Here is a 13739-nt window from a genome sequence, read left to right as displayed (position 1 = left end):
TGAGAAGAGTGATTTTTTAAATTGTTTTTCATTTTATTGTTTATTTTTTTTATATACAGAATACATATTAAATATTGATAGATAAAAGGTTAACATAATAGAGATTTATCTGAAAAATGATCGTTCAGTAGACATTCTCAGGGTCAATTGTACCGTCTACGGTTACACTTCGATTACGCTTAATCAGCTGATAACAGATTCGGGCAAATTCGACCAATTAAACTTCGGTTAACTTCAATCGGAGTGGTACACTGGCCCTTACTGGTTTAGATCACAGTCTTTACATTGTTTCAACTTCAGTCGGAAGAGTGTAGACTGTACAAATACTCTTTAAATATATTTATTTTATTTTTAACTCGGCAATTATTGCTTATGAAAGTTCTGCTATTGAAGTTTTTTTATTATTCACCACTACAATAGGAGACCTGGGTAAGTTGACGAATCTAAGGTTGGGTGTATTTTTAAAATATACTACCTTTATATATATTTGTAAATTGTACACACATAGATAGAGGTACTTTTGAAAAATGTTCTAAAATTAAAAGTTAGACTTAATTTTTTTTTTAACGGGTTAAAAAAATTAAATAAAAAATAATTTGGAATTCGTCATCTTACCCATGTGCTGGGGTAAGTTGACATTTTGCCGGGTTAAGTTGACAAAGCATAATTTATATTATGTTTTAATGAGTAAATATACTTTTTATAAAATTCAGTGCATATATTTAAAAATTAAAAAATTCGAAGAGTCTTAAAAACTTAAAGACAAATAACAATAAAATAACATTTTTCTTTCAGTCTGAAAATCAAATAAAATAACATAAAATTAAATTGTAACCTTGTTCAGTCTTAATATCAAATACCTATTTAAAACAATAAAATAAAATTGTAACGTTTTCAGTCTTAATATAAAATATATTAAAATATATAAAACAATGAAATAAAATTGTAACCTTCTAAGAGCCTTAATATCAAATATCTAAAACAATAAAATTCCTTCAGTCTAAAAATAAACATTCAGTCTTCATACCTATAAAATATGAAAGTAATATGAAAATCAACTTATAAAATATGTTTTCTGCAAAACTCGCAGGTGAATGTTTTCCAACATTCAACTCCTGCACAAAGTTCGTGAATAAACACGAATTAACAAAAATATTTAATATAAAATATAATCAAATGGGATAAGTTGACGATAGTCATCTTACCCACGTCAACTTGCCCCGATCGATAATATTTTAATCATGATAATATTTTTGTCATTTTAACATACGTAATAAACATTAATTATACATAAAAATAAAGCTTAAACTATACTTTATTGATTAAAAATAATATATAATGGATTTCACTTTCCTTTTTTCGGAAAAACGTTATTTCAAAACACAAAAAATTAAAATGTGTACGGTGATAACAGAAAATCGTAAATAAAAACACATGGTCTTTATCGTGATTATTTCTTATCGGTAAAATAGTTGTTCCTAACATTATTCCTTACATTTGTTGTAAAACATCAGCTGTTAATATAATCTACTATCAGTTATTATAAATTCGTCATCTTACCCAGCTCGTCAACTTACCCGGGTCTCCCCTATATGCTATCATTTTTACTCGGTTGTAAATTATTCTTAAAGTTAATGTTCGTTGTTATACAAAGATTTGTGTGTGTTTTTATTTTTTGTCTGACTTCAACTTTAGGAGTAGACAAAATGCATCAATATCCAACGTTGAGGAAAGTTTTTGGTTGAGAATTGGATTTGGTTAGTACTTTGGGGGGTCAAAAGTAAAAATGCTCATTGAATTTCAGGATTATTTAGAAAAACCAAAAAAAAATTTGAAAAACGGATTTAATTTAATTTTTAAAATAATAGCTGTTTTTTGCGCTAAATGTTGTCATAAGAAATTTTTATTTTAAAATTTTATTTTCTATAAATATTGATTAAAAAACGTATAGGCTTGGTACCAAAACGATGTCCTATTTTTAGTTTGAACTTTAGAGTTTAGAATAGGTAAATTTAATATTATTACTTAACGTGATATAAATGGAAAAAGTAGACAACATCAAGTGGATGATGATGATGTTGAAAACAAATAATATTAGGTTCTCATACTGTATGTCTGTATATATTTTGTATTGAACTTGTATGAAGAAATGATCACGGCAAGTTCACTATTATAATATAGACAATACACATAAATACATAATATCGTTACTAACATAAAAAAAAAAATAATAATAACGTATTATATGTCGTAGGCCGTATGGAAAATTAGTCTTTTTGCACAAAGACTAGGCTCTTTGCAATGGGGTAGTTCGTTTGAGAACTAGGTACTTATTATTTTTCCAAACGGCCTGCTGTTTTTCAGGCTTATTGCATACGGACTAACAGCATTTAGGCCTTTTAAGAACTACAATCATTATAATATATGATATGATACATATATATAAATGTATAATGTATATTGATACAACTTACACATTTTTCCTTTAAATCGTTATTACTCTTGTCAACATGATGTACACAGTGAACTTAAATTATATTATCTTTGTATCTTGTGCGCTTATATATATATATGTGTGTGTGTGTGTGTGTGTGTGTGTGTGTGTGTGTGTGTGTGTACACAAGATATTTTTAAGCATCCTCATGAGAGTTATACATTTTTTTGTAGGTACTAAGCTACTAAGGATAATATGTCTAAGTGGTAATGGCCATAGGGTTAATTAGATATATGGTGGCTTTGATGATTTGAAAATGTTAGTAATTAATATTTATCTATCAATATAAATTAGTTTTTAAAAATGTTTTAAGTATAATAAAATATACTACATTTAATAGGTTACATAATATATGGACTAATAAACTCATTTTTATAAGGATTAATATCCTCGGTATAAACATTTGAATACCTAACTCAGAAACTATTCATTAAAAAGTTGATTTAGGTACATCAACATTTTCAAGACAATCATCCGCTAAATAATTTGTAGTAAAAACAGGAGGGGTCCTCAATTTAAAAATAGAAGCTTATACCCCCACAGGTCACTCTTATAAGTATTAAGAACTTGAAAATATGGTCTTTAGGTATATACTTACTTAAAAATTCTTAAAATCAAAAAAAAAATGTACTATTAAAAGGAAAAATATGGGAGAGGATGCTTAAAAAATCTCCTTATATATGAGTGTGTGTTAGTATGTGCCACGTGGCCTACATATATACGTATTATATATTTTGATAAATGTTAAATAAGTAGTATAATAATAATAAAAGTTGACAATAATGACGTACCTATTCATCAAGTATAAAGAAGATGTAAAAATTGAATTACGTGTGCCTATTTGAATAGATTTGAATGATTTGAATGCGCATAACATATAAGTTATAACTTAAGAAGACGCTACACGGTCATTAATTGTCGTCTTTGAATTTAGGAAATTCATTTTTGCCGATTTTTATAATTCATTTAATTATCATTATTATTGCATCTGAATGTCATGTACAAAAAAGTTATCGATACACGTGGTTGAGGTATAAACTGGTTGGCGCTCGGTTACAATGAAATACCAAACAACTAAACAAAAAACGAAAACCCTTGCTTATATATTTACTAGCCAATTATAATAAGTAAAGAAATTGTATTATGTTTGTACATAATATACATTTCTATTAAATATTATAGACGTTCATTTCATTTTTTTACGACATATTTTTATACAAGCAAGTAGGTATTAACAATCAGTTCTATTTTTTCTTATGGGTATATAATGGTATTATAATCTATCTCTAACTCATAAACTATTCAATCAATATCGCTTGCGACATAAATCATAAATCGTAAAAAAAAAAAGTTACTGACGTAGATGTAGATCCATAGAGGCTAAATTAGGTACTCAATTAAATGTTCAAGACTTCAAGTTGAAAATTATATATTGCATAATACGATTTAGAGCGAAATGTATAAAAAAAAACAACAATTTTTTCATTTACTAAGAAATAAATATTATATGAAAACAATTTACGCAAACGGCACGAATAAAAAAAAAAAAAATGTAGTATATTAATTATCAGAGTCGCCATACATCATATTATTATTATATGAGTTCTTGAATCAATGTCGCATCAAATGGCAATCGCGTAATTCAAACAAAAAAAACTACCATCTAAAAAGAAAATTGTGTTTTGACGCCATTCACGTAGAATAACAAAAATATTTTTTCGCAAACATTTATGTACATACATACATCATATATCGTAAATGTGCGTTTAATCGAATATAATGTATACTAAATACTTGGTACATTTGATAATAATATCGATCAAACGCGATGGAAATAATATTAATCGAAATAATATTACATATCTGCTGTTAAGCGCGTCGAATAATACTACGTTATATAATTGTACCATCTAATGTGACAAAATATGGCTTCGGGTTCGAGTGACAAAAATATTGTAATGCGTGGAAAACCACTATCATTAAAATATTGACAATGAGTGACTTAAATAAATGTTAGGAGTGTACACGTATACACTTTCAGTTATATGCCTCCGCAGTTATGGAATAAGTATTATTTTATATACTATGATGAAATGCACTTACATTGGTTCAACAATCGACGGAAATATTCGTGTCTAAAATCAGATTCCAGTTTCCTTAGAAAAAAAATCAGCTGATATAGATTTAGTCGATGAGTGCTATCGATTTATCACGCGCAATATTATAAAATAAACACTATTTCGAGTCCTTCCTATATAATATATTATAGCTCTCGCCAATTCGTCAACCACAACTCCCAGCCCAAAAAAAACAAACAAAATCATGGTTCGTGGTACATTGGTTTCACGGTACATTATACCATAATATTACGTTGGTATTGGGTACCAGGTAATCCCGGTTTATTAATAATATAATACAATCGTTATATTATTATAAACAGAAAATATTTTTATATTAAATATTCATATTCACCGCATCTGGGGAGGTCTTCCGCGGAGTAGGTACGATGTTATTATTATATACAGTCGACGACGCCGTTCTGTGGAAGTGATGGCGGGGAGAGATAAGTCGGATGGGGAGAGCAGCATCGTCATTATATTATAATAATATCACATAATAATATGATATAATATTATTATTGTTGCACCGAAGTGAGCACATCGCATTTGTCGTCACATATCCTGTTCGGAGAGTAAATCGGCCGCGTCGCCTTTTCGGACCGTTTACGATGCGCCATACCACCGTACCGGTGCAGCGGACGGACCGTTTCCAACCGTTACGGCTCACCGGTCCCTTTGATCCAGTGCCGCCACCGCCGACGACGACATCGTTTGGCGCCTGGCGCCAAGTCTCTCCGTTCGTCCGCCCGTTCGTTATAATACGCGTATATAAATAATAATAATATATTATATTTTTACCTCGCAGCACTCACCAGTCTACTCGACCCAGAGTCTAGAATGTATATAGTGAATAGCATTATATACGTGGCCGCACGAGATAGGTACCTACGTGGCTACGTATAATATTATTGTACAATGTCGAACAATAATAATGGTGGTCGAACCCATTACTGCCGTCATATTAAGCCACTAACTCCATTTTTGTGAAAATCTTGGACACCTATTTTAATTATCTGCGTCGATTCCAATAATTATACAAATTAAGTGTTTTCTCATTAGAAATTCATATAAAGAAGGCGTTATGCACATAAATTCAATAAGATCAGAAGCAAATAAGCAGTATGACCAAATACTTTATCAAAAAGCACTAAGCAGTAGGTAATCTCGTGAGCCTAGAATAAAAAAGTTGCATTTTTTTTTTAAAGTTACTTTTTAAAACACGTTGACTGGTCACACGATATGCATCATCAGTACACCAAGTATATTTTACTCGGTGTCATTCCAAATTTGTATATTATACTATGAATTTGAAAAAAGTTAAAAAATATAAAAAATTTTTTAAAAATATATTTATTACATCAACAAATGTGTAATTCAAATCAACAAACGTTATATTTTGTAAGGGCATAGCCTCATCTACGCCAACGAAAGTGATAGCTGGTAGATGTGGACGCGTGGTATCTATACGCATCTTATATCTATTCTTGAGCTGCTAAACCATACATTTCTTATAAACTTATAAGTTATAATTATTACTTGTGTGTCTATAATAATATAGTATATAAATATATTAATATTACGCACAGACTATACGTCTATACTATTGTTCTGTGATACTACTTATGTACTATATGTATATAGAACTCTGTGATATTCTAAAAAAAAACGCTAAACTTGACGGGTTTAAAATGATCCCACATTATCCAGCACCGGGGTAGTGAATCATGTGAATGATATGGTCCAAACATCCCGGTGCATTATTTTTCACACCGGTTTAGTCCAGCTAATTTCTAGACTACCATAGACATAGGAACATTATTATAGATTTCTATAAGTCTATGGATATTATGTTATTTTCATAGACCTTATACAGTTATACTAGGTCTATGGTTATTTTATCAGATTTTTATAAGACTTGTTATACCGTTTTCGGCGTTTACCCGCACGGCCAGCTGATAAATATATTATAAAATATAAATATAATAATAATTGATATTCTATTAAGGGGTGTATACTGTATAGCATCACACGCACGGTCTTTAATTAATCAGTTTATCAGTTTATCACACTATCTACCACAAGTTAAATCATAAATATTCTTTTCTGTGAGACTGATACTACAATATAATTATTCCATACTATTATAACACAGACTTCTATACTATTATGTTTAAATCTGTGTACTATAATATTGTATTTGAATACTATTTATTATTAATTGCATCACGGTATTACATATTCAAATTTTAAACTATCACTTAATTGACAACTGTTAACATTTCATACATAATAGACCTAATATACTTACCTAATACCTAATACATATTATAATTATAATATTTATATTATATTATTATATTGAATTTTCTGCATTGCACTTATTACAATTTGATAGTTGATACAGACATACAATGCTGATCAGACACTGTCATTGATCAGATCGGTCTACTTGTAGTTTTCTGTAAATACTACACTGCATCGAGACACGAGTGTTCTATATTGATTGAGAAAATAATATTATAGTAAACTGTTCTGTGGTAGGTACCTAGTTCCAACTATAGTAAGTAGTAACTATAGTAGATGCTTAGGTGACTTAAGTTGTGCACCTATCCAGTGTGATTTTGGCCATTGTTGATATTGTTATAACTTAAAATTTAATACTTGGCCTGCATTAGCATAATATTGTTATTGAGTAGTACCTAGGTAATTTTAATGGTTACTTGGTGTGTTGGGTATGTATAATAACAAATACTTGGCAACATAATAGTATAAATATATTATACCTGCATAAATAATAATTTCCCAATTGTCATCATTGATCTCAGGTCTGTGAAGTCCGTTTTCATTGATTTATTTGTGTCAACTGAAGATTATAAGACTAGATTTTGCAGAACTAGTTAATACTCTATACACAAATAACCACAAGTAAGGTATATTTTTTTTATGTTATGTGACGGTAATTGTAACTGTATAGATAATATAAAATTAGTCCTGTTTAGCATAATAATATTGTTTATATTAATTATTAAAGAACTTTGCAGTAATGCAGGTATAACATATATTTCCATACAATTAAAATATACTTAATAACTATGTTTTATATTAGACGTATTTTATATTTTATGATAATAATTAGTAGTAAATAATAGGTATTTTTATTTTACCTTATGATTACAATTTATAATATAATATTACCGAAAAAAAAAAAATCTCGAGTTAGAACTAGGTATGTCTGACTATATTGTTAGATAAGCATTCTTGATTTTTTTGTACCTGGTTTACTAAAAGAACAATTAGATAAATTGCACTTGAAAATACCTAACACTTTGAAGAATGAAACAAAATTTTGATTTTGTTTAAAAACCTTGTTAAAATATTATTCATAATATGGTTTAACACAAATATCTATTCTTCAACAGTTCTGTACTGTTCAAAATGTATTTTATTAGTTTTGTTTTATGTTTTTAACTAAGTAAAACGGATATCCAATTCAATGTTTAAAAAATCTAATTTTTTCAACGGTAATATTGTAATGGTTATTATAATAATAATACAAATCCGAGCTATTATGAAAAGTAAAGTTAACTATAATAATAATAATAATAATAATAATAACTATAACTATAATAATACGTATGCAAAGTAGTAAATAAGTAAATTTTTGATTTAACAAATTATTTGAGTTTTATTCTAATCAGTCTCTAAATGAAATGTTGTATTAATTTATTATTATTATTAAATTTAAATATGTTTCTTTCTTATAATTTATTTTATTTTATTTACAGTTGATTGTTTGTACTGCAGTTGATAAAATTGAAAAAAAATCATTATGGAACAAAAAAATAACTCTGATGTAAGTATTCAATGTTACACACAATGTCACCTATTTATAACATTTTAACGCTTCTTTGATATATAATCATCAAAATATGTTAAATAAGTTAAATTGTTCATTGTTGTAATTACATATTTAATCCAACATTCTAAACAATAATATCAACACCACAATTAAATGTCTCGAGATTGCTATTTTCTACTATATTCTGCCTGGATGAACATGAGCATCGTGTATTACTATACAATACATAGAGATAAAATAGTTATTCTTCATTTTTCTTGCACTTGCACTTGTGTAAAAAATTAGAGATGGAATAGTTTTTATTTATTAACCATGCAATAATAAGTGTTATTTAGTCTCTATATATGTATACATTTTAACCATTAATTTTTAAAATTTGTATTATTTTAGGAAGTGTTAAATACTGTAAGATCAATTGTTTATCATTTAAATGATGTCAACTTGGCTAAGATGACACAAAAAATCAGGGCTTATTCTAAGGATTTTTATCAACTGCGCATTTTTTTTTAAATAAGCCTATAAAAATAAAACTATAATAATCTCTAAATATAATATCAAATTATAGTTAAAAATGATAACATTTTTAGCTTTAAGGTGGAATAATTTAAGACTTAACCTATTACAAAGAAACAAAATAAACATTCACGTTTAAAATATTTTATTTTAATTAACTCTTTACTTTTTTCATAATATTTATATACATAACACAATATTAAAACTTTCTTTTTTTAATTTTTGTCCAGTTTGCTCTTCAGATTTTCTCTTTGTTGCTTCCATAATTATCCCACTAAACCATTCTTGTTCTTTGGCTTTGGGTGTGTCTTTAATGCGGCGTTCATTTTAGTTTAACCATATTTCATATTTGTATTGCTGATCTTGGGTCCCAATTTTGAAGAGCAGGCATGATAAAATGAACAAAAAGATATTCATTTTCTTTTTCAACATGCAAACATTGACGATTTATTGATTTAAGAATATTGTCTTTAACTTATTAATCGTTCAACGTCAGCGCTGTGAGGTTTCACAGCTATAACACGAGCAAGTAAAATACTAATATTTTAAACTCGTTGGACCCAGATAAATATTGCAATAATTTAGGCAATGGCATTTGTCGTAACTCTTCTAATCTATTATGTTCCATTAAATCTGTATACTCCATATTTAGATCAGCTAAATCTAAATCCTTACCCAAACCGTCAAATATATTTCTGATGTTAGCATTGCAAACACGGTTAGCAACAAGTTTAATAGTACTAACAAAATATTCATCAATATAGCCAAAGTTTCTACTTTCTTACTACAGAACTACTATTTTGCTTGTCTTATCTTATTAATATAACAATAAATTTACTTAAATCAATTACGCAAAAATTGATTATCAAGTTCGCATCTAGCTTTTCCAAATACGCAAAATAAGCCCAACTGCGCTTTAGAATAAGGCCTGCAAAAAATTATTGCTTTGCCAATAAACAATGTTAAACTACTTAAAGAAATAACAGATATAATATTTGATCGAGTATGTATATATTAATAATGATTATAGTTTCTAACTTCTAATTGAACTTGTAGATTATCATTACTTTTTATTTTGTTTATTGCATTATCGTTTATATATCCATCTAGGCTTTAAAAAGACAAAATTATACACATATATACGCCCAGATGTGTGCATGTATGGTAAATGACTCCAAGTTTAATAAACTTGCTACACATAGTAAAACTACATTTCAAAAAGTTCTATTAAAAAAATGTTCAGATGTATTTTATACTTTAACAAAGTATCAACAAGAATTAAACAAATTAAAAGAAAAGATGAAAAATGATAAGATGGTAAATAGTTATGTTGTCATTATATTTTGTTATGATTTATGATTATTATATATTATTATTATTATTCAAAATAAGCTTACTTATTTTTAAAGGTTTGGTTTAATAATACTTAAACAATATACATACTAGTATTAGTTTACCAGGTACCAAATAGGTGTATATCAACTTTAAATAATTTTCAATTCGATTTTAATAAAAAATCCATGTGCAATTGCAGGTGTGTTTTGAATTAATACTATTCAATTAACTATTACTTAATTTTTTTTTTTATATAAATTATTATTTTTGATAGATTCATTGGCGAACTCTTTAGAAATGGTGCTTTTCCAGAAAAAGTTATTTTGTCATGCATTACAGACTTAAGTAAAGAAAATAATGACAACAATGAACTAAAAATGCATTGTTTATGTACAATACTGCAATTAGTAGGACCAATATTATCAAAAGTAACAATAAAAAATTGCTATGAAGAAATATTGTTTAATATAAATACAATTTTTTTTCTAGACAAATGATTTGAACAAACCAGTTAATAAGCTTGTATCCTCTATAAATGACCATGGCATGTCATCGACACTAAAATGTTTAATACATCAAGTAAAAAGAATGCATTCCAAGGGTTGGAAGAATGAGGGTAATTGTTTTTAGTTTTATAATAATTTTAAAAAACTACTGCCGTATAAGTGTTGAGTGTACCTCATCATTGAGTCACTGTAATGGATATATTATCATTTTTTTTTTTTATATAATAATTATATGATAAATCATTGCATATGAAAAACAATTTTGAGAAGAGATGGACATGTTTTTTTAGTAATTTGTATGGATCTTTTAATATATTTATATTGTTATTAGTAATTTTTTTTTCTGTTAGTCATACGATAAGTTTGTTGTTAAAACAAATTGTATATAATAATATTATATTATTATTTCATGTAATTTTTCCAGTTTTTATTAAGAGTTAATTCTAAGTTAGTTTTTTTTTTTTTTTTTTAATTTTTTTTCTCTCTCTGACAACATAGAAAATGTTAGTTGAACTAATTGAAAATAGGGGGTGGGGTTAATGCATAAGACCCCCCAAAAATATCCAAAGCCCCCCCCAAACATTTCCTTAATTTTTTTTATCCTGATTCAATATTACCAAAGTAAGGCTTTAGCCCTCCTCCCCCAAATCCCAAACGCTATTTGCGCCTATGATGAGTTCAACAGAACCGATCTTGTGTTGTTATCTTTAGTTTTAGGGTGAATTGACTTGACCTATTATAAAAACATGCCAAATATGTGCAATTTTAAATTGTAACATTTTGTACACTCATAACAGTCATAACCAGGGTTCGGGATTTAGAGCACATACAATCATCAAAAAGCACTTAAATTTAAGTGCTTTTAAGTGCTTTTACTTCATAGAAGCAAAAAAAGCACGACAACAACTATCAACACAAGTTTTTTCTATATTATCGTTTAATTTTTTTATTGTATTTACAGAGCCTGTCAAGTTTGTAGCAAACAATCATACTGAATTTTCTGCTTTACCAACACACATGAAAAGTGTGTATACATTAAAGTCAGATATGATAATGGCCGAATGGGTATGTTATGATGTTCTTTTCGATTTTATCAACAAGAATAATATTGATGTATGTTCCAACTTCCAATATCACCTACTGTATAATATTTTCTGGTGTTATGTATATATAATTTTTATACTAACAGGAAGTTATACAGTTATTAAAAATTAGTAATATTTGGAATTTCTACGATCCAGTATTGTTCGTTGTCTCAACAATTCTTGTAGCTCTTGAAGAAAATAAAGATGTAAGAAATCACGCTGGAAAACTTTTAGATAGTCTTAATAGAAAAACAAAGTTATCAGCGTGTTCAATTCAATCCGGGTAAATAGTATAAGAAAGTAATTAAAATAATTTTTTTTATGCTCGTTAATTGTTTCAGAGTCAACAAAGTATTGAACGATTTGGGCACTAAGAAAGACTATCCAAATTTATCCAACTTAGTTTCAGATATAACTGGTCAGTTCTTGCATTGTTGTAGCTCTAGGAGAAATTCAAAATGTAAGGAATCAGGATGGAAAACTTTTAGATAATCTTAATGAAAATAAAGTTATCAATATGTTCAGTTCAATCAGGGTAAATAGTGTAAGAAGTAATTAAAATAATTTTTTATATGTTCGTTAATTCTTTCAGAGTCAACAAAGTATTGAACGATTCGGATTTCGGGCACTAAGAAAGAGTATCCAAATTCGTCAACTTAGTTTCATATATAGTTATACATCAGTCTAAACATTAAAGTTTAGTTATGCCTGTTGAATTTAAATTTAAATTGAATTTATCAATTAATTACATATCTTGTAGAATTTTGTAATAAAATATAATGTTTTTTGTTGAATTATCTTCCTTGTACATTTTTTTTAAATTAAATAGATAAACCTATTTTTATATTATATTTCAGTATGCAATTAGGTATAAATAAGTTATTATTAATATGACATTTTTTATTTTCCCAACAGTCGTACTAATAAATATAATGTACTAGCTGTCCCAAGGTGGCAAAAGTTACGTCGGGTGAAATACATTGGCAATATTATAACTTATAAGTACAAGTTCAAGAAATCAAGGATGGACTCTAGGATAGGATAGATTGTTGAATTTTACTTCTCGGAACAATTCATATCTACACACCGATAAAACACACACAAAAGAAAAAAGGTCAGGTTACCCGCGGGCTTCCGTGCCGCACAATATGTATACTAATATATAAATGTATAATTAACACATATTTTGTTTTAATTATTTATTAATTAATAACTTTATCGGACTAAATTTATGTCAACTTTAATTTTAAAAAAACTGCAAGACGATTGCAGAATAAGTCGTTTTGGAGTAAATCCGGAACAAAAAAACGACTTCATTTTATATCGTAGTGGAAATATCTATCCATCTAGAAAATATTGTATGAATGTTATAATGGCTATAATAAGTACCTGTCTACATGCGTGCGGTACAATAATAGTTAAATAAATAGCCACACTAAGAAATTTCACGGACTTCGAGTAATAAAAAAGTAGTAAATTGATAATAAACGTGTGTATAACGGAAATAATAAACGCGCATAACCCATAATTTGATATTAGCGGGTATGTAAAATTGTAGAGCATTTATCGATTCGCGCGTGATGCATGCGATCTGGGGACTCCAACTCGACGATGAAATCGATCAATTTTAAAGAAAAAAAATATACAGTAAACATAATATTATGCTATACCCATATTGTCTATAATAATTTTTATTAAACACTTTAATATCTTTTTTACAAAATTAAAAATCGCACTGTAAACGGATTAGATACATGCTGACCGATTTTTAATTTATTATTTTAATGGCTATTATATAGATTAATTAATTTTAATTAGGTACTCGGA

At 27.7% G+C, this 13739-nt stretch overlaps 1 protein-coding gene across 1 annotated transcript; it reads left to right on the top strand.

The window, feature by feature from the left end:
• The first annotated feature begins 7609 nt into the window (after nucleotides 1-7609).
• On the top strand, nucleotides 7610-13454 carry LOC132943137 (uncharacterized). Its single transcript, XM_061011974.1, has 8 exons — nucleotides 7610-7663; nucleotides 8400-8467; nucleotides 10596-10749; nucleotides 10811-10937; nucleotides 11789-11892; nucleotides 12017-12195; nucleotides 12254-12447; nucleotides 12505-13454. The coding sequence occupies exons 1-7, from the start codon at nucleotides 7658-7660 to the stop codon at nucleotides 12402-12404; spliced, it is 789 nt and encodes a 262-aa protein (XP_060867957.1). The 5' UTR covers nucleotides 7610-7657; the 3' UTR covers nucleotides 12405-12447; nucleotides 12505-13454.
• Nucleotides 13455-13739: the final 285 nt, after the last annotated feature.

Source organism: Metopolophium dirhodum, chromosome 4 (assembly GCF_019925205.1).
Source record: "Metopolophium dirhodum isolate CAU chromosome 4, ASM1992520v1, whole genome shotgun sequence".
In the NCBI taxonomy this organism is placed as follows: Eukaryota; Metazoa; Arthropoda; class Insecta; order Hemiptera; family Aphididae; genus Metopolophium; species Metopolophium dirhodum.
This window is presented reverse-complemented; position numbering and strand designations above follow the sequence as displayed.